Source organism: Melopsittacus undulatus, chromosome 4, assembly GCF_012275295.1.
Source record: "Melopsittacus undulatus isolate bMelUnd1 chromosome 4, bMelUnd1.mat.Z, whole genome shotgun sequence".
Taxonomy (NCBI): domain Eukaryota; kingdom Metazoa; phylum Chordata; class Aves; order Psittaciformes; family Psittaculidae; genus Melopsittacus; species Melopsittacus undulatus.
Window position 1 is genome coordinate 93535734 of NC_047530.1, and position 19748 is coordinate 93555481.

The 19748-nt window shown below is 47.8% G+C and overlaps 1 protein-coding gene across 3 annotated transcripts; it reads left to right on the plus strand.

The window, feature by feature from the left end:
* Window positions 1–5987: 5987 nt before the first annotated feature.
* TMEM72 (transmembrane protein 72) lies at window positions 5988–14340 on the plus strand. Of its 3 annotated transcripts, XM_005144027.4 has the most exons (5): window positions 5988–6403; window positions 10254–10320; window positions 10738–10809; window positions 11553–11692; window positions 11869–14340. In XM_005144027.4, the coding sequence occupies exons 1-5, from the start codon at window positions 6334–6336 to the stop codon at window positions 12327–12329; spliced, it is 810 nt and encodes a 269-aa protein (XP_005144084.1). In that variant the 5' UTR covers window positions 5988–6333; the 3' UTR covers window positions 12330–14340. The 3 variants fall into 3 exon arrangements, with proteins under 3 accessions (XP_005144084.1, XP_030900569.1, XP_030900570.1); XM_031044709.2 differs by lacking the exon at window positions 10738–10809; XM_031044710.2 differs by lacking the exons at window positions 5988–6403; window positions 10254–10320; window positions 10738–10809 and adding an exon at window positions 10826–10961.
* The last annotated feature ends 5408 nt before the right edge of the window (window positions 14341–19748 follow it).

The window sequence follows — 19748 nt, forward strand, 5'->3', positions numbered from 1 at the left end:
ATGTCTCCCTTCCCTCTTTACATGCCAACTCAAGATCTGTCATCCACTTGACAGCCAGGATCAGGCTCCTGAAGACCAGAGCCTGGTCTGCCCCAAAAAGAGCAATGAGGCCCCAAGTCCCCACCACCAAACCCTGCACTGCTCCCTTTGCCCTGGGGATGCCACATGTAATCCCATCATGCTGAGGCTTTGCCCTACTCTCAGTCACTGAAGACTTTCCTGTGTTGCCCCTCAGCACAGCAGACATGGTGCCACTGAAGAGGGCTTCTGCCTGCAACATGGAGCATCCCACTGCTTGGTGTACTGAGCACATCCCTGATGGCAGGAGCAGCCTGCTGCTCTCTGGACAGGAGGCTTGTGCATCCCACCAGCTGGCGCCCCCTCCTCCTTGTTAATCTGGGGGAGCACCCCTGTCCCTGTCAGGGCTCTGCTTCCTCCACAGTGCTTTTCAGCTCCCAGTCCCACTCCTAACTCAGCCCTCCCAATCACTCACACTTTGTTGTCAGCAAAAACACTTCACAGGCAGCTGAGAAGTGGCAAGATTGGAGGCATTCATTTCCTTGGGGCTTAGCCTTGAACTTAGTGCCTTGAATTTAGTCTCAGCTCTCCTGATATCTCCTCTCCCTCATTCCACTGCAGCATTCTTGGTTTGGGTTTACTGTAATCCCCCAAAGGTCATTAATATAAATCATGCAATTAGAAGTAAAACTACTAATAATAGCAAAAAAGTTTTATTTCACTTGGGATTTTTTTCTAGGTTTTGAATCTCTTTTTGCTACTCTTCTCTGCAATTCTGTGATTTAAATTGTGTTTTAATGCAGAGTCTTGCATAATCACATGGTTCTGGGAGCTGGCCACCAACCTCTGGGAGCCCTGCTATTGAACTAGAGAACAGATGCATAGTAAATAAATCTACTTTGGATAGTTCTTGTTATTATAGCTTGGTCTAAGATACACACGTGGGGTTTCAGTGCATGCATACATACACACACAAGTACATCCTGATCACACATCTCCCTGTCAAGCCCAACGTAAAATACCACCAACTCAGCAGAGTGCCCAGCCCGCCCAGAGCAGGGTGGCACTGGGATGAGGACTGGTCCCAGCTGTCCTTGGCAGAGCCCTGGGGGATGGCCAGCCAGGAGTCTCTCACACATCCTGCTGCAGGGAATCAGTGTTAGTCCACACTTTGGAAAGCCTCTAAGGTTGGTGTTAAACAGGTGACCAAATAAGAGAAGGTAAGTTTATGCTGATTTGCCAGGAGGTCCCCTCTGAGCAAGGGGAATTAGCCTTGGGATTTTTGGGAGAAGGCTTGCAGATTTCACAGGGAAACCAGGAGTTACCAGTAAGTGAGAGGCACAGTCTACTTGAACCCCTGGCCCTCATCCACCAGAGGCTGATATAGGTGCAGTAGAGGTCTGTGAGACCCTCACAGCTGCAACACATGTGTTCCCACATCCAGTTTCTGTTTACGATTGCCTTTGACACAGAGCCACCAAGCTCTGCCCCCTTCCCTGGCAGCACCCAACACCATCCCACTCCATAGTGTGATGAGCTTGTGTAACTCTGGATATCTGGATGAGAGCTCATCCCCTGGCCACTACCAGGCACAAGACATATCCTGCGCAAGTGCAAGGCCTGGCCCCAGGACAAAGGCAATGGCTCTCTATCCATGCCATCAGTGAGAGGTCCCCAGGAGAGTGTGAGCACAAAGGCCCTTCACCAGCCCCTGCAGCTCACTCTCTCTGCTGGCCTAGCCTGCGGCACTGGGGCTGTGCTGTCCCAGTGAGGGACAATCAAGGCAGTATACTGCTGAGCCTTGACCCCGTCCTTGGAGGGGTGGGAATTCCCAGAGGAGTGGGTGAGTGTTCAGCAGCATGTCAGACACCCTTTGATCGTAGAGCATAAAAGCAAAACAGGCCAGTTATTGATTCATGTTCACTGCAGCTCTGGGCTCTCCCCGGCCCCTTTCAGATCCATGTGGTGTCTATCACGTTTTTCTTGTTCAGACAGTAAAACTTCATGATGCCTTTTCACCCCCGCCTTGCAGAGGGCTGCCTGCAGCCTGCCTTTTGCAGGGCGCAGTGGGATAGTGGTGCAGTGGTGGGATCCTGCTGTCCCCTGCCGGGCATCCCCAGCATGGCTTGTGGTGCTGCTCCAGGTCTGAAGTCTCCACAATGCATGATTTAGTGGTTACAGCAGAGGAAGAGGGGGCACACCAAAGATTTTCTCTGCAGTTCTGCTGTTCATGTGGCTTCAGGCACCCTAGTGCCATGGCTTTTTCCCTGCTGCAGGGGAGGAGGGAAGTCTCCAAGCTCACCTCAGGATGAGCTTGGTCCAAACCAGTCTGAATGAGCTGGTTTGGACCACTGGCAATACAAGGCAGAGTGAAACTCCTGCTAACTGCAAGGAGATGGTACCCAGTGAACCCGCAGCTGCCATTTATTGGTGCTTCTAAACGACTGGGTCTGTCTATCATCAGCCAGCTGCCATGAAAATCCATTTCCTTTCCATGACAGGTGACCTGGTGGAAGGAGGGCCCAGGGAGGCAGCATATGGCACCACAGCAAAGGCTCTGGACCTGCTGACAGACTGTTCTTTGGCAGCCAAGGGAGAGCATTGGTGTCAATCTGTCTCAGATGGTATAAAGAGATCCCACCTCTGCTGCTATTGCTCAGAGAGGGGACCAAGGCTACCAAGCAAGGCTGCTTGACATAGTGGTTATAGCTGAGGGCTTAGAGAAAGAAGTGCGGGAAACAACAGAAACAAATTTCTGGAGCACTGTGCAAGGCAGTTTGGGAACTGCTTTTACAGGATAGGCAGGGAGTGAGAATAGCTAAGTCAAGCATGTACCCATAGGTTTTTGCCAGAGCATGGTTTGTGGTGCCCTACACTCTGTGAGGGGAATCTCCGCTCTCAGCAGAGGCCAGGCACAAGGTGCATGCTGCTCACCACAGCTTTCCAAAGATGGCTGCTCTTCACAGATACTGCACTGTCGCTTTGGTCACACAAGAACAGCCCCAATGGCTGTGCCACAGCAAAATGACTTGGGTAAAGTGCAAGGAAGGAGAGAGGATGAGGACTAACACCACAATGAAACCCTGACACTGATACTAGATCCTCTCAAACCAACCCATATTATCACTGGAAGCAGCCTGTAAATGTGAATCCTGGCCGGCAGCCAAAGTGCAAATGGTAAGTCTCTGTGCAAGAGAAGTGGCTTAATGTGTAATGGGGATCACTGCTTTTACAGAACAGGCTGTGCTGGTGCATAGGTTTTGCAGTGTTGGTTACAGGCTATTAAACTCTAAGTTCGGAAGTTCTCAGTCTTCTTCCAATTACATAAGCTCATTCCTTAAAAACCTCACCAAAACACAGGCAAATGACACAGTTTCATTGAGGATGTAATCTCCCCACTTGAACAGAGACAGAACGAGAAGAGACACCTCTACCATGAAAAATCAGATTCATATGAGGTTGCCTTGTAGGAGTACTAGCCAAAAAAGTCCTACAAGGAAGGAAGGAGCTGCTAAAGGCATGTTGGTACAAAGCAAGCCTGAGGATACCAGTCCTGCTCATTCCATGCTCCCCTCCTGGGCACTGGCATAAGAGAAGCACTACAGCACCAATGAACAGAGAACGGAGAAGACTAAGTTACCACAGACCTCCCCAGGCAGGGGACAAGGACCCTCAGGAAGGCCGATGCATCACTACAGGATGGAGGTTGGGAATATGAGAGGGACACAGGAGGTTTAAATTGTTAACTATTAATCTGCCTTTCCCAAATAGATTCCATTCCTCAATCACCACTACCCCCTCTCCACCCCCACCTCCCCATAAATTCACATTTATTTTGAACCCTGGGGCTTGTTGCTTTCCAGAAAGGAAACATTGCTGTCAAGGGCACTTAGACAAAGTCATTTAGTTTCTGGGCCGAGGCTCAGCACAGTTTAATAAGAGCTCCAGAGTAACAGCCCAGTGTGCTGCACTGTCCATTTTGGCAACAGGGATCGCTGCCATGGAGAGAGGCAGCAGCTTGCTGCATTGAGAGGCACTGGGTGCTGCTGAAGGGTGGGTGCTGACAGCGCTCAGGGTTGCACTATGGTGTTTGCTGTTTTTGTGCAAGCCTAAGCTCATGGCTCTGTGGGATTCTGGAAAACTCTATTTGCTTTTTAGGTGTTTTAAGTAGTTTTCTAGCTTTCATGTTTGTAAAGAAATACCTGATATTCAATATATGAATATTAAAAAAAAAAAAAACAACAAATCAGGATAGCTGGGAAAAAAACAATCCAGACTGTTTGTACAACCTCAGGGCTCTCAAGCCACTAATTTCATGGTTTCTGGAAGTGGAGGGTACTCCTGGAGCCTACAGCAATGCTCTGTGCAAGGGTACAGGGATCACCCAGGCTGGGCTCTTTCCCAGCCTTCATGTGACCTTCCCCACTGGCATGACTCTGTTTCTCTCTTTGTGTCTCTCTTGAAAAGGAAGTTTTGACACACTGCTGAGTCATCAGTTGTGGAAAAGCAGCAGTTCCTTCCAGCACCCAGTGTAGTGTGGGAGGACAAGAGGAAATGGGAACACCAAAGGCAGAGAGCTACATGGCAAAGATACACTTTGGATCTGCACCATTCAGCACTGTCCCTCAGGACACTAGGAAGGCTCTTGTCCAGTGGGGCTTTCCACTGTTCACATGGAAAATGCTCTGCCCAAAACCATCAACATTGCCTGCTGCAAAATCCCTGCTACCCACCACATTGTGTTTAGAAAACCACTATCTGCAGTTATTTACAGGAATTAGGGACCCATTCATGAGTTCAGGAATTTGGCTGTCAGGAAAATCCCAGTCTGAAATACAGACCAACATCCATTGGATGAAAAGCTGTTGCTGTGACCTTGGACAAAGTCGTCTCTACCCCCTGTAGACATCAGTGCAACATGTACCAGCCAGGTTCAGTGTTGTCTCAGACAGGGCAGAAGGGATCACTGGAGACAGGCTCAGCAGGTTGCCACGTCCCCGCAGGATAGCGTGGGTATGAACTCAATGTGAGTCACCCAGGCCCTCGCTGTCGCCACTGCTGCTTCACAGCAAGCACAGCAAGGGGCAGGGGCCTCAGCCGCTCACCAATGGCAGCTGCAGCACAAGGTGAGCTCACTGACCTGTGAACCCCGCAGGCAACAGCCGTTTGCTCTGCCCACTGGGACTGTGCTCTTGCTCACATGCCCCTCTCACCAAGACTGCTGTGACCAGATGATGCTGCCACACCGCGTCTTCTCTGAGCAGCAGCATGGGGATCCATGTTGAGCCACAGTGAGATGCACCATGTTCAAGCACACAGGAATGTGGAATTGGTGTCCAGAGTAGGCCCATGCTGTCCTGTTTTGGCTTTCAGACATGCCTAAGGCTGCCCTCTCCAGAGGCAGTGCATCCTTCAGAGACAAGCTGAAGGCCCCTAATGAGATTGCTGAATCCAGTACAAAGAGGTCAGAGTACCTATGCACCCTGTTCCACGTGTCAGAACAGTTGTGCAACCCTGGTGCCATTCAAGTGGCCCTGGTGACTACAACACAGAAATACATCTCACTGGGGCTCCCAAGGAGAGAAATACACATTTTCCCTACTATGGTTGGCCTGGATCTGTAGAACCATTGGGAACAGACCTAAGCTCCTTGTTCCTGTGGTCACACATCAGCCTGAGCACTGCCTGAGCAGTACTAGTCAGAGACTGGCAAGCTCTGCACAGTGGCAGTAGCCATGGCGGAGGTCAGCAGCAGGAGGCAGCAGGGTTGGGGTGCCCTGGGAGCCTTGCGACTAGCCAGCAACATGGTGCTCTCTCGTCAGGAGCAAACATTGCCATCCTCACAAATGGTTAACCTGCCGGGAGCTGCACAGCACTAATGACTTCACATGCATTTAATCAGCTTGGGCTTCCAGAGCCTCCTCCTTCCACAGCAGGAAAGGCCGTGGTGCGCACTGGTGCAAATGCTCCCAAAGCTTCACACACACCCCCCTTACCAATCATTAATCACCGCTGGGCCAGAAAAGAGAGCAAGCAGCAGGAAAGGCCGAGTGTTGGCACCCGAGCGGGAGCAGCGGGAAGCAGTGCTGGCCGGTTCCCTGTGGAGGGAGGCAGCTCCCCTTCCGACCACCCTCTGCTGGGAGGCCCCGTGGAGGTGGCTGGTCCTGCGTGCACTGCCCTTTCCTTCAGGAAGGTCACTTGGTCCTGGGTGTCCAAGGCTTCGCGCTGTGGCTGGGAGCTGCTGGGTACGCGTGAGGCAGGAGCCCTGAAGAGGACCTTCTGCCTGGTTGGCACCACAGTCTCCATCTCTTCACCATGCGGCACAAGGCATTTTGGAGTGCCCTGGAGTACACCTGCCGGCTGCTGGGCATCTCCACTGCAGCAGGTAAGAGCGAGCTCTCTCTTTCTTAGGCATTAAAAGGCACTGAGTGGGTGTGGGGACCCCTGAGCTGTCTCCCTGCCTCTGGTCCAGAGCAGCCACTGTTCCATACTATGAGGGGGACAAGGAAACTTCATCACTTTTGCTTTGGGATGCAGGGAGGGGGAGTGCTGGGTGCCTGATCAGGCTCTTTCCAAATGCTGTATGAGACACAGTGAGAGCCAGCACTCAGTATGGCAGAGGACAGGCTAAAGCACAAATAGAACAGAAAACTAAATTATGTTTTTGTAAAACAAACATGGGCACAGGCAAGATGTGAATGAGACTGAAAAGCAAAATACTCATAGCTGTGCAAAACTGCCAGGCTGCTCTGTGGGATGTGAAAAAGGAGGAGCACCTTGTGTTGTGCACAGTGAGATGTCCTGTGCCAGGCAGGATGGAGAGGTCCCAGCCATTACAGTACACTTACTGCCAGAGTGCTGCTTTACCTCTCTAGTAACCCATCAGGGAGCAGGCTCAGGAAGCAGTTCAGGTTATAGTTGCAGTTCAAACATCATAAATTCACCCACCTGGCTAGTTACATCCTCTCACCCACTGGCCGGAGCTGCTTGGGACCAGTGTCTTCTGGGTTTGGTGACATATCCAAGAGCTTGGTTTCAGGTGAGACACAGGTGTTTTGAGCTGGATGTGTCAGGCACAGTGTCTAACCCAGAAGAACTTAACTGTGGTGGATGATCCCCTCACATGGGTCATATCTCCAGATGGGACGTGGGGAAGCAGCTAAAGCAAAGGCCTTGGGTTCATTCTGGTACTGCTGCTGACTCACTGTTACATGACAGGATAAACTGCTCTGTCTGCCTCAGTTTCCCCATCAGTAAAATAGAGATCAAAGTGCCTGATTTACCTAATTGCTGGAGAGACCAACCAGAAGTTCCTGGTAAGAGGTGACTTGAGGTGGTACCTGTGATTCCTGTGTCAGGCCTTTGGGAATTTCAGAGTCAGACACTGCAGAATAGGTTGCAGAGGCTCTCCTACCTTTGTGTTTCCTTTATCAACTGCAGACAGCCATGAGAGACACTTTGTTCAAGCGAGGGGCAAAGTAAAGAGCACAGAGGTCAGCTGAAGAAAGCCTGGGTCCTCAGGGACACCCAATCCTCAACTGGGAAGCTGGAGGCTGTGCTCTGGAATGCACTTTAAATGACTGATAAGAGGCAGAGATTTGAGTCTCAGAGTTTATACAAACTCACAGTAGATAAGTGCATATCATGATGGGACTGCAACAGGTAGGAGCTGGGACACAACTTTAACCAGCAAATACAAATCTTTTCCTTCCTCCATCCTCATCCATCTGGGGCCCACATGAACTTCATGCTGGTCATGTTCTCTGTTAAAACTCCAAGGAAACACAGCAGAGAACTTCCTGGGAGAAAATACGAGCTTGTCGCTATGGGAAAACTAAACTTAGACCAGCAAAATTGAAGGAAGCTTACAGTCTGGAAGTGTCATAGTGGAATATAATGTCTCTCTCTCCTGGTTGTTTTCTTGTCATCTTTTTGCATCATCTGAACCTCTTTCTGTAGTTCTTCTTGGAATGAATAGTTCGGTTGTCGCTCTGCTGAGCATCACAGAGCATAGACCTCTGCACTACTGATCTCCACTTTTCCATAGCTCTGATGCATTCCCAGTATCACCTGTCTTTCCCAAAAAGACAGTGAAGAATGAGAAGCGCCTGTGTTTCATTCCTCTGTGTGTCTCAGTGGAGTAAGAAAACAGCTTGGTGCAGTGTTTAGTGCCTGATGAGGTGTGTGAGGTTTGTGCATGAAATGGAAACCATGCAGAAGAGAATCCCACAGGGTTTATTTAGAAAAAAAAATGGAATGAAAGGGAGAGTAGAGTGCATCAGCCTCACTAATTGATTCTGAGAAGGCTTGGCCAGCTCCATAAGCTGTTAGCAAACACAGAAGGTTACCCACATAATATAAACCTCCCTTCCCCCAGGATCTTGGAGGTAAAGGCTATCTGCAATGATGGGGCTGCAGGGTTTCTTGTATGTGAGAAATCAGACAGCCCTGCCAGCAGCTGACCCTCATGGCAAGTTAGCAGAGAGTGACCAAACAGCCCTGGAATTCATTGCAGTGTTTGGGATATCTCTGTAGCTTAGAGATTTTAGGCCTTGTGATTTCTGCATCTAGGAGAGAATCCTTACTTAATTCTTAATTCTCATGCTTTCAACCATTTAATTCCTAATCATGTGCCTTTAACCACATGGTTTGGATAAGATCCAAATCAAGGCAGCAACTGGTCAAACAAACATGTCGGAAACAGCCCTTGGCTTTTTTTCAGATTGTTCATCCAAACAGCTTTGTGGATAAAGCAGAAGCTGTGCAAAATGAGGAAACTTCCTCATCCAGATCAGAGACTCGAGCGTAACAGCCAAGCTGTTAAATTCTCCATTCATCCATAGGGAATGAATGAATGAACAAACTCCACATTTGTAAGAACGGTTATAAAGAAGGGTTCTCAGTCACGAGATAGTAAAGGACAATACTTTGTATGTAGGATTACACAACTCCCACAGCTTCACAGCCCTTTGATGAAACTGGCCCCCTGTGCCTCTGCTCGGGGCTGGAGAGGTGCTAGATGGGTCCCATGCCTTCACCTAGTTGACAGGGGCCATGTCTGCGGGTGACACAGAGTGCCTTTGTTCAGCCCAGGTGGAAGAGCTGCTTGCTCAGGCACAGACCTTCAGCATTGACCTACCTCACAGGCGTCATGGACACTGGTCTGCATCCCTGTTTAGGAGCCTGGTACCCTTCTCCAGCTGGGACAAACCACAGCTCAGAGAAAGGAAGCCAACTGGCACCCCAGGCCTTAGTGTGCATTGAGCGTGACCAGCAATGAACTTCCTGAGCACCAGTGCAAGGCAGGAAGATATGGAGACATCAGGTGGCCACAAGAGTGCAGTGATTGCCTAGAGCAATGGCTTGGCCATGCAAACCAGGCTCTGCTCAGCAACGTGCTGCTGGAACTTTTGTGCTATGGCTGATCACATACCAACCAACTTACTTCAGCTAGAGTGAGGCACTTCATTTCCACTGCATATTGGAGATAGTCTTTTGGGAAACTGGAGGATGTTGAAGGAAATTTTCCATTCCTGAAGCTATTTGCCCCCAACAGCCAGTCCAGTGAAGATTTTACCCTTGCTAATACTCTTAATCCTCCTTAAACTGACTCCCCAGTGTGCTGTGCTGGCCCTGGTTTTAATCTGCTTGCTCCAGTTATATGTTTTTCTGTTTGGCTAGCAAAGGATCTTGATGCCATGGCTACGACCCTTTGGGAAGGCAGCTGGTGTGGTTCCTGTGTCCTGCTGCTGCCCTACAGCTGCATGTTGAGCGCAGCAGGCTTGGGCAAGCAGTGGGGGCAGGGGAGTGAGGGTACATGGCAGAGAGGTCCAAGGTGGCAGAGGATGGGGCACTGGGAGGGAAGTCTCTGTGGCAGCTATGATGGAGCAGCATGGCAGGGGGTGGAAGGGACACAGAACACTGGTGCTCACCTCCCACAGCTGTTCAAGGTGAGCTGGTATCCCCAGAGAACCTCTCAAGACTGCTGTGATAGGGATGCTGCTGGAATGGGTTTCTAGACTGTATGTCAAGCCCAGCATTCAGCTCTGACCACTCTGGACTGCTGTGTCAGCATGAATCACTGGTGCTGGCAGTCCTAATGTGCTGCACAGCGTGGGAGGATCAGCCTCATCAGCCCTTGGGGAAGCTGGTGCATTGATCCTGGGAGCTCACAGGGCACCAGAGAGTCGGGAATCAACCCTGCAGTCAGCATCTTTCCTACCTTCTCTTTCTAGTGCTGATCGGTGTGGCCATAGAAACTCTGCAGCGAGGACAGTTCAAAAGCCTGGCTTTCTATCTTCTGTGAGTATTTTTGTCCTTCAAGTCAGAGCTGGCAGGGGTGACTTATTCGACCCCTCCACCATATTTCACATCAGACTAGACTGCAACAGCAGCAGGGAGCAGTGTCCGAAGCTTTGGGGAGTTCAGGTCTCCAGGTTTCAGAAAAGTAAGCTATTTCTGTTAGAAAAAATGATGCTACAGCATCACCCATGCTACTACAGACTCAGGCCAGAAGTGACACTGCCTGCAAGTTGACCCCCCAAGGACAGAAGGGCTTTGAGCTCTCCTCCACAAACCAGCTGAGCAGAGGGTGTTCAGATCCCAGCACACAGACTTCATTGTGAACTGGATAGTAAAGCCTGGCCCTCTTTGCCCCTTCTACCAACTGGAGAGAATACTGAAGCCCAGCTCTGCCCCCCTGACAGCTCCACCTTTCAGTTTTTCAGGGGTTGCAGTTACTGTCTGTGAAGGCTTCTTCTTTATCAGTTTGTTCCTGGAGATGTGCTTCACGTGAGTAGACCCTGTCCAGTCTTCTCAGCCTTGGTGGGACCTCCTGAGGCAACTTGCACCTTACAGGCAACACAAGACTTAGCTGAGCTACAAGCACCAAACCAAAGGTCCTGCCCCTAATGCCATGGCAGGTGCATTCAGGCAGGGGGGAGGTAAGTGGGGCCATGTCCGGGACCATGTCCACAGCCAATTAAACCTGTGTTTTAGGCCAGGCTTGTGCCATAATTCGCTGAGCATCAACACAACAAACCCTGGTCTGTGGTACCTGCTTAACACACAGTATGAAGCCCTGCAAGGAAATGGGATTGAGGGAAGAGCCATATTCCCAGGGAGAGCTGCAACCCATTCCCAGAGACATTGCAGAAGTTCAAGTGAAAATGTAGAAAATCCTTATGTACTTCTCAAAGGCTGAACACTTTTGCTTTCTTTTAGCATAAACTCAAAAGCCCTGATATCTTAGAAGCAATACCTTAGTCCAGCTAGTACGCATTCAGCTAGTAGCCATGTGGGCAAACACACCAAGGAGAGATGACCTGAGTTGCTGACATCTGGCAGATGTAGCCCCTGGCCTCTTCTGGCTATGGGAGAGTCTCAGGCTTTGTTTACCTTCCCTGACCAACATAATGGTTTCCTGGGAAACCAGAGGGAGGATCTGCACGTCTAGATGGGGGATGGTTAGGTCCAATTCTTCTTGCCATGTGCCATGTGCCCCATCCCTCAAGGACCTGTGTTTCTCTCCCCAGATATGAGCCTGACTCCCTGGCACACGCCTGCTGGAAGCGAGCTAGACGGCCAGGGAGCTTCCAGAAATTCCTGGGGTACACGCTTCTCTCAGTGGCTTGCTTCCTGCATCCTGTCCTCATCTGGCATGTCACCATCCCTGGTGAGAAGCCCATGCTGGGGTGGGGAGTAGCGCAGATAGAAGAGAAGCATGGTCTTTTGAGCGCCAGAGAGGGTGGGGATGTGCAAGGTGCTGGTCCAGTTGCAGATGGTGCTGAGCTAGCTAGACCAAGACCTTTGCCTTGCACCACACCTCAGCCAACATGTTCTTCTCCCCAGGGTCCATGCTGGTGCTTACCGCCCTGGCCTACTTCCTCTTGAGCAAGAGAAGGAAGAGCCCAGGGCACAAAGAGACGCATCCTGAGGCAGGCCAATATGCAGACCCTTCAGCCACCGTTGCAGCCACAACCATTGCTGGTGACACTGAGCAGACCTACACCTTCCATGGGGCCCAGAGGGAGCAGCACCGTTCGCTGCTGGGACACGTGAAAAGCATCCTGAAGGGCAGCAAGGACAGGAGCCCAGCCCCAGTAGGTCCCACTGAACCAACAGCCCTGCCAGCCCCACGCAAGCAAGTGCACTTCCAGGAGAAGGTGGTGCAGATTATCCCCTCTGTTAGTGAGAGCTTGGAGGATGTGGACAGCGAGGCTGAAGAGACCACGTCAGACACCACACCGATCCTCACACCACCTGATGCACCTGTCATCCTCTCTCCCCTCAGCACCACAGGCCTATTTTAAGCTGAGCAGGAATGAGGATGGGACAAAGCTGCTACCCCTGGCACTGGCATCTTTCCCTGCCACTTCAGCAGCCAAAGTGCCCTGAGAAGTGGCCTTCCTTGCCCTCCCTGCTTCAGGGTGACAACTGTATCACCTCCTGCACTCCATGGTCCCGCACCTTGTGACAGAGCCAGTGGTGATCCCCAGCCCCTGCAGCTCCGTGCTCAGGAGACAGGTGGTGGTTCAGCCAGGATAGTGCTGAGACAGTCAGGTTCCTGTTCCCATGGCTTCACACATGGGTCACTCCCCTGTTATGGCACTACACTTCAGAGTGGCTCCTCCTGCCTAACATCACAGCCATGGTGTGTGCCTCCCATGAAGCAGCAGCAGGCAGGAGGAGGGGAGACCACCATGTCCCCAGGGCAGCCTCTGCTGGGGACAGTTGTCTCCCTCCTGCTCTTGCTGCACAATGAAGAGCTCAGTGCTGGGACACATTCAGCACAGGTCGCATTCAGCATCTGCAGCAGCTGCACCAGGCCTAAGGCATCCAAAATGTCGTTTCAGAGATGGGATGAGACCAAGCACACCCCTGGGGCTGGCACCTGCTAAGTGCACTTCCCTGAAACACACTCTGAGCCCTGCAGAGAGATCACTTCTGGCCTTGGGGACACCTATGGAGGAGCAAGGACACTGGAGTTTTCTCATGTCCCATGCCTGGACAGCCCTCTTGAGTTAGAAGAGCTTTGGGATGATGTGGCAGCTCAGGTGATGAGATTCAGCACCATGCTGGCACAGCAGATTCTGTGGAAGTCCCAATGTGATTTAATTATGGACCCCAGAGGGCAGAGGCAATAATAAAAGTTACAGCACTGTCCCACCAGTCCCCTCCATGCCAAATCTTCCATGAACCCTTTACTTCTGGCTTAATCCTACCACGTTTTATTCCCTTTGAGGACCATCTACCTATAATCAGGCATTTCTCTTCTGTTCAACTCATCCCCTTGGCTTTCTCCCAACTGAGGACTAAGACTTTCTGCTTCCAGATGGCAAATGCTGTTTGTGCCTGTACCAACACTAACACCCTCTCATCAGTGTCATGCAGGTCTTTTGGCTGGACATGGGAGAGAACTTGGGTATCATGGTTTTCTCAGGCATGGGGCGTGAAGCTACACTGACACCACTGCTGGGATGAAGAGGCACACAGTACTGGGGGGAGGTCGTGGTAAGGAGAGAAGATCTCTGAGACTTGCTAAAATTATTTATAAGATAGAAGCCAGTGGGGCTTAGTGATCTGAGTCTCAATCACCATGTTCATTTAGTAAAGCAGTCGAGTGTGAAAACGTAAAGTGTAGGAGTTCAAAATCAGAAGGTAATTGAGATAAGAACACAGTGCTGTTTCTTAATAAACTCTTTTTAAGTGACTCTTAATTTGGGAGATGGATTGGGAAGAAGGTGGAATATACTGACTCACGGTATTCGACTGCCTGTATTTGATAATGCAACTCTGTCTACAAGAACTGCTTATGAATGGTTGCACACACTTCTCAGTCCTACAAACAGATATAAACAAAAAGTTTTTTGTTGCATCACCAACATTTAAATTGATAGTTCTTATCAATATGTTCTAAACACGATACATGGATTAGATACTTCCTCCATCTGGCTGCACAAATTAAACCTCCTCCCCGTAATTGCGTGTTGAGGAAGAGTCACGTACACATCTGCCTTTAAAGAGGTTTTCCACCTGCAAAAATGTCTTCAGAAAGTTGTGTCCTTTTACAGCCTAACACTGCACAAGTGATAGCAGCAAGTCCAGGATCCAGCCACAGCTGTGCTCTTAAGCTAGTGTATTCATCACATTAATAACTGAACATGAGGCTGTTTTCCTCTACACTTGGTGACTGAACAGCCTACCTGCACCAACAAAGTTCCTGACCCAGCCATGCCAACAGGGTACCCCCCCTGCCAACTCTGCCCCTAAAGACTGAGCTTGGAGCTAGCTCCCCACCTCGAACACACATCTGCTCTGCAATTAAACCCACTCTCATTAGCAAACTCTGCTTTCTGCATCATCTGATGCTCTTTGAACACTATATAATTACACACACAGAGATAAGGTTTGTCGAAAAGGCACTGCTCCCACTACATCAGCAATCTGCTTACTACAGAAAGACTACATTTCTTCAGCTGCCTCTCTAGCCTTGAGCAAAGCTCCAGAGCAGCTTGGGGGAGGACAACTGCTCCATGAAAAATTTCATTCTTCAGCTCTTGCACATTCATCCCCATGCTTCCTACTGGTGGAGCAATGGGGCCACATGGTAAGGGGAGAAGTGATGTGTTAAGAGCATCCATGGCACCATGAAGTGTGTGAGGAGCAGATTGAATTGCTCCGTGAAATGCATAAAACGAGTTTGCCATCATTAGTTTGCAGAATTAGACATTCCAGGATTTAGACTCTTCTTTTAAAAGTCTGTTGTAGGTTTCCCTTAGGGAGCAAGACTGGGAGAATCTAGAAGTGAGGTGGTTGTTGAACCTTGCTGGAGACAGTATTGGACCTGATTGCTTTTCTTGCCTACTCACTTGTGTTGGCCTGGATCTTCTCCAGCCCTACAGCTAGCTGGCCCAAGAGACGGAAGGTTGGAAAAACAGTTGCTCATCTTTTTTGTGGTATTAAATTGCCTGATCACTTAATGTACATGGCTGGCTCACCTGGAGTCTGCCAAGAGCCTGCACCAGTGCCAGGGAAGTAGATGCTCCTGAGAGGCAGCTGTGCCCCAAATGGCACCAGACTGGTACGATCCCACTGCAGGCACTGACCTGCTCCCTGGATTGCCCCTGCCAAAGAGTCCATTTGTACATCCCTGCTCTGCTCGTCACTACCCATCCCACCCCTGGTGCTGTCTTTCAGCTCCATCAGCATACAGAGCTTGTTAGCTCAGAGGAAAAATAATTCAGAAAAAGAAAGCAAGTAGCTATCTTCTTGGGTAATGAGCCAAATAAATTCATGGAAGGAAGGGCCAGCTACAAAATGAAGAGGATGGGGAATAAAACCACCTCTTTCACAAGCAGCAGGCTGTTAGAGCAGCTTAAAGAAATACAGTCTCAGGCTTTCTTTAAAATCCCGGTGCAGAGGTAATGGTCAGCCTCAGGGGACGTCAGATGACTGCAAAGGGCTCAGAGGTTATTCCCTCAAGTGTGCACTTCTGTGTTGGCTCCTCTCCATACAGATAGCTGTGAGGGGTGTCCCAGTGGCTGTTGAAAGCACCAGAGATGCTTTAGAGAGCTCCTGGGGTGGGAGGGTGTCTGTATTTGAAAACCTCTCATATATGCAGGGTAATTGCAGGAAAAGAAGAAAAGGAAGAAGTTTATTAACTGTGCAGTGCAGTGATACCAGAATTTGAGCTGCCTGGACAATCAGCACTACATGAACACTGCTATAGAATTTTTGCCCCCATTACAGTTGATATAGCTAATCCATTGAGATTAATCCACTGAGTTAGAGTGCATAAAACTATAAATTCCTATGAATTCACATACTGAAATGAAAGAAGGTGAGTCATCCAAAACAAATACAAGTGTAAGGTAAAACTCTGTGAGTTGATCCTGGTAATCCTGGCAGAAATTGTGTCCTTCAAAATTTCATCCAAAGATTTCTCTGCACAAGATAAAATCCACCTGCTTTGCATGTACATATTCAGTGGAAACACTTGCAATGCTACTTGACAATTCCCATAACAACTTAGTGAACTAGTATGTGTACTAAAATCAGGTACATTTGGAAAGAAAAGTGTTTGGTTTCTGCAGTGTCAGTACTCAGAAATATCCTGGCTTCATGTGCAGCACTCATGGCAGCAAACACTGATAGTCACATCAGTAGTGTGGGTGGCTCCTAGTTCAATGTTGAGTCATATCCACATGCAGGAAAGGACCTGTCTGCACTTAATTTCAAATGCTGAATGCTCACACACTGAGCACCTTCTCCTGTCCCATTCAGGAGATTCTCCCACATGTTGGGCCAGAAATGCAACTTCTGTTTTCGCTGGACTCCTTCATTTTGTGCAGGAACCATGAAATAGTTCTCATACCTGCTTGGGATGCCTTGGAGCTGTCAGTTTCCTTATCTGCTTGTCATGGTGTGTGCAAAAGGAGGAACCTGGCTTCCAGCCACTATGTATCAGCTTACATACTACTGGTAAAATGACTGCACTTAGGTTATATCCTGGTGAATGATTAAGGTACCTTAAGGACACTAATTCTAGTTATTCACTCAGCATGTGATTTTATTGAGTCTTATTTTGAGGCATGATGCAAAACACAAGGAACCCAATTTTCCAATGTGAGTCTTTGGATCACGGACTAAAGAGGCAATCTGTATTTCAGACTGGGTGGGGGAGGGGGCTAGTGGGATAGGAGGGCTGGAAGAAAGAGAAAGAAAGAGAAAAAAAACCCAACAAGCAAACAAAAAACCCCAGAAGAATAATGTTTCTTGTCACAGCTCCTGCTCATCCAAACCTGTACCTAAAGGGAACTTTATGCAGCACAGGATGAAGTTGTAAACAGCATGTTAACAATAATTCCCATCCCACTCTCATCTCTTCCTTCTGCCTAATCACTCCTTCATACCAGCCTTTTTCCACCACATTGACCAATCCATGCTGAACAAACTCATACACACTGTGATATGATTGCACAGTTCCTCCCTGCCCTAGTGATGTGATTGCACAGTTCCTTCTTACCCTAATTCTTCTACTGCTTCCCTCTCTGAAACTCCCCTGTAAGAGGGGCTGGGTTTGATAGTCACCTAGATGCCCAGCCTTGCTTGTTAGCCGTGTTGTAAGCCTTGACTTACTGCCAACATCTCTCATGTGGAAGTGCCATAAAAAGGAAATAGCAAACAAATTCCTGCTGACTGGTTTGGAAATGGTAAAGGCTCTGCTGTTGTTACTTCTCCCGACTCTTACCCAGTACTAAACTACCACATTTATGCTATAAATATTTTATCAATCTCGTGCTAACTAGTTTTGTGAAATCTGTGTGTCCTCGCAGCATCTGTTTCTCATGTAAGCATCTGCAAGCTCAGAAGAAATCATCAGCTGCATAAATGGAAATCAAAGTGTCTTTCTTGGAAATGTTCAAGGCCAGGTTGGACGGGGGTTTGACCAACCTGGTCTTAGTAGAAGGTGTCCCTGCCCATGACAGGGGGGTGAGCTTTAAGGTCACTTCCAACCCAAACCATTCTATGGTTTTATGTTCCTATGATTCTCCAGAAATAGACAAGTTATGTGTTTCACATTGGGACTGCATATGGTTACAGTGTAAAAATATGACAATCTTGTATGCTGTCAACATCTCTCATGTGGAAGTGCTATAAGAAGGAAATAGCAAATTCCTGCTGACTGGTTTGGAAACAGAAAAGGCTCTGCTGATGTTGTTACTTCTCCTGGCTTTTATCCCGTACTAAACTATCACATTTATGCTATAAATATTTTATCAATCTCTTGCTAACTTGTTTTGTGATTTCTTCACTTTCAGCTAGTAGTCACAGACACAATCATTCACTCATTCAAGCTGATTCCTTCTAAATCAAAATTCCAAATGAAAGCAAAACACAGTCCCTCTGCTAATTATTTATCAGATAGTTATAAATACAAATTACCTTTTTGCATTCTGACATTATTCATATGCTGCCACTGTGTGTCATTGTTTTCCACTTACATAGCACTTTCCACTGTACAAAAGCTGGCACAAAATGCAAAATATTTCTGGCTTTGTGCCCTGCAGCTGCAATTAAAAATGCCCCAAACCCATTAATTACAGCATTACTCTTTCCCAAACAAGTACCACATGTATAAATTACTTCATCAACAGTGAACACTGTGTTTATAGGCAAGGTACCATGACAGGTCATGCAATACAAACTACCAGACAAGGCAAAGGAAAACAGATGGACAGAGCCTTGGATGACATCGTCTAGAGTGAGGTGTCCCTGCCCATGGCAGGGAGGTTGGAATGAGGTGACCTCAAGGTCATTTCCAACCCAAAACATTCTATGATTCTATGATAACATAGAGAATTCATATTGCCATGGAAATGTTATTGCAGCCACTATGTTGGCTCTGCCCTGAAACAGCATCCTGCATGCCATTCTGTACAGATTCTCTTCTTTCTTTCTACTTGCTTAGATCTGTAAATGACAGTGGAAAAATACCCAGAGTTCAGCTCCAGCTGCTTGCTCGTTCTAGCATCTTCTGTGTTTTTCACTCTTGTGTGGCTGACACCTGTGAAATGTCCATACAGCCACCAAGGGCTGCATGGAGCTACCATGCAAGAGCTTAGTTTTGTTATTCAATAGTTTTATTGAAAAAAAAGTAATTATTTGACAAGCAGCTAAGTCCTTAAAACAGTAAGAAAACTGTAATAAAAATTAGCTTAGGCAATGTATTACACTATTTTATAAGACTATAACTCCCGTATTACTGGAATTCAGATGAGCCATTCATATGGGTTTTCTCTCTTGATAAAAAAGATTGTAAATCTCAGCAAGTACAGTGCAAATTACAAGCTGAATGGGATACAGTCAAAGCTAGTATCAAGTAGAAAATCATTAACAATAACTTGTAATCAAGTTTTGCAGAGCTTTCATGTAACAGTAATTAGATTTTTAAGTCATATTTTTGAAAACAATCATTTCTTTTGGCAGTCTCAATGTGTTTAATGCTGTAGTTACTAAGATGAAAGCTTTTTTATTAATAGCATTTTGCCTTTGTTCTATCCTTTTAGGAAAAAGACTGACATCTAAAAAGTTTCTTATGAAGCTGAGTAGGTGTGTATATGGTTCAATAAGTACACAGGATAGCTGCTAAGAACAAGTTGCTCTAAAGCCAGGTAGAATTTCTGTTTTACTATACTGTGGTTTATATTTCCTTTGATCTACCTAATCATGTTTAAAATCTGATTTATTCAAAATAGTAACAAAAAACTTTAACAGACCTCTGAGTTCACAAGTCTGTAAATCAGCTCTACCTTGTATGAATTCCTCACAAATGAGCTTGTGCAAAAAACAGTCAGGAAATAGTTTTATGGGCAACATCTCAGGAATAACCTCTACTATATATACCTGATATTCAGAAAAAGACCTGGGACAACAGTTTCTATTATAGTCTTCCATAAAAAGAATATATTGAGTTTCAGGAGGATACATGGGTCAGGGAATGGAGTAGGTGGAATGGACTAAACTAGATTTGACTAGACTGAAATGGAAAGAAATAGCTTCAGCTAATATAAATGCAATTCCAATTCAGATGTAATTTCAAGTTGCCACTACTAGAATAGAGTGGAATTGCTGAGGGCTGGTCATTGATGGACCAGGGCTGAAATCCGAGGTAAGTTAGTGATCCTGTCTTAAAACTGTGATAATTTCTCATATGTATGTTTCCCCCA

Coding starts and splice junctions, on each gene's coding strand:
- TMEM72 (XM_005144027.4), top strand. CDS start 6,334: ATGCGGCACAAGGCATTTTGGAGTGCCCTGGAGTACACCTGCCGGCTG. Junction 6,404..10,253: donor GGGCATCTCCACTGCAGCAG/GTAAGAGCGAGC, acceptor TTCTCTTTCTAG/TGCTGATCGGTGTGGCCATA. Junction 11,693..11,868: donor CTGGCATGTCACCATCCCTG/GTGAGAAGCCCA, acceptor TCTTCTCCCCAG/GGTCCATGCTGGTGCTTACC.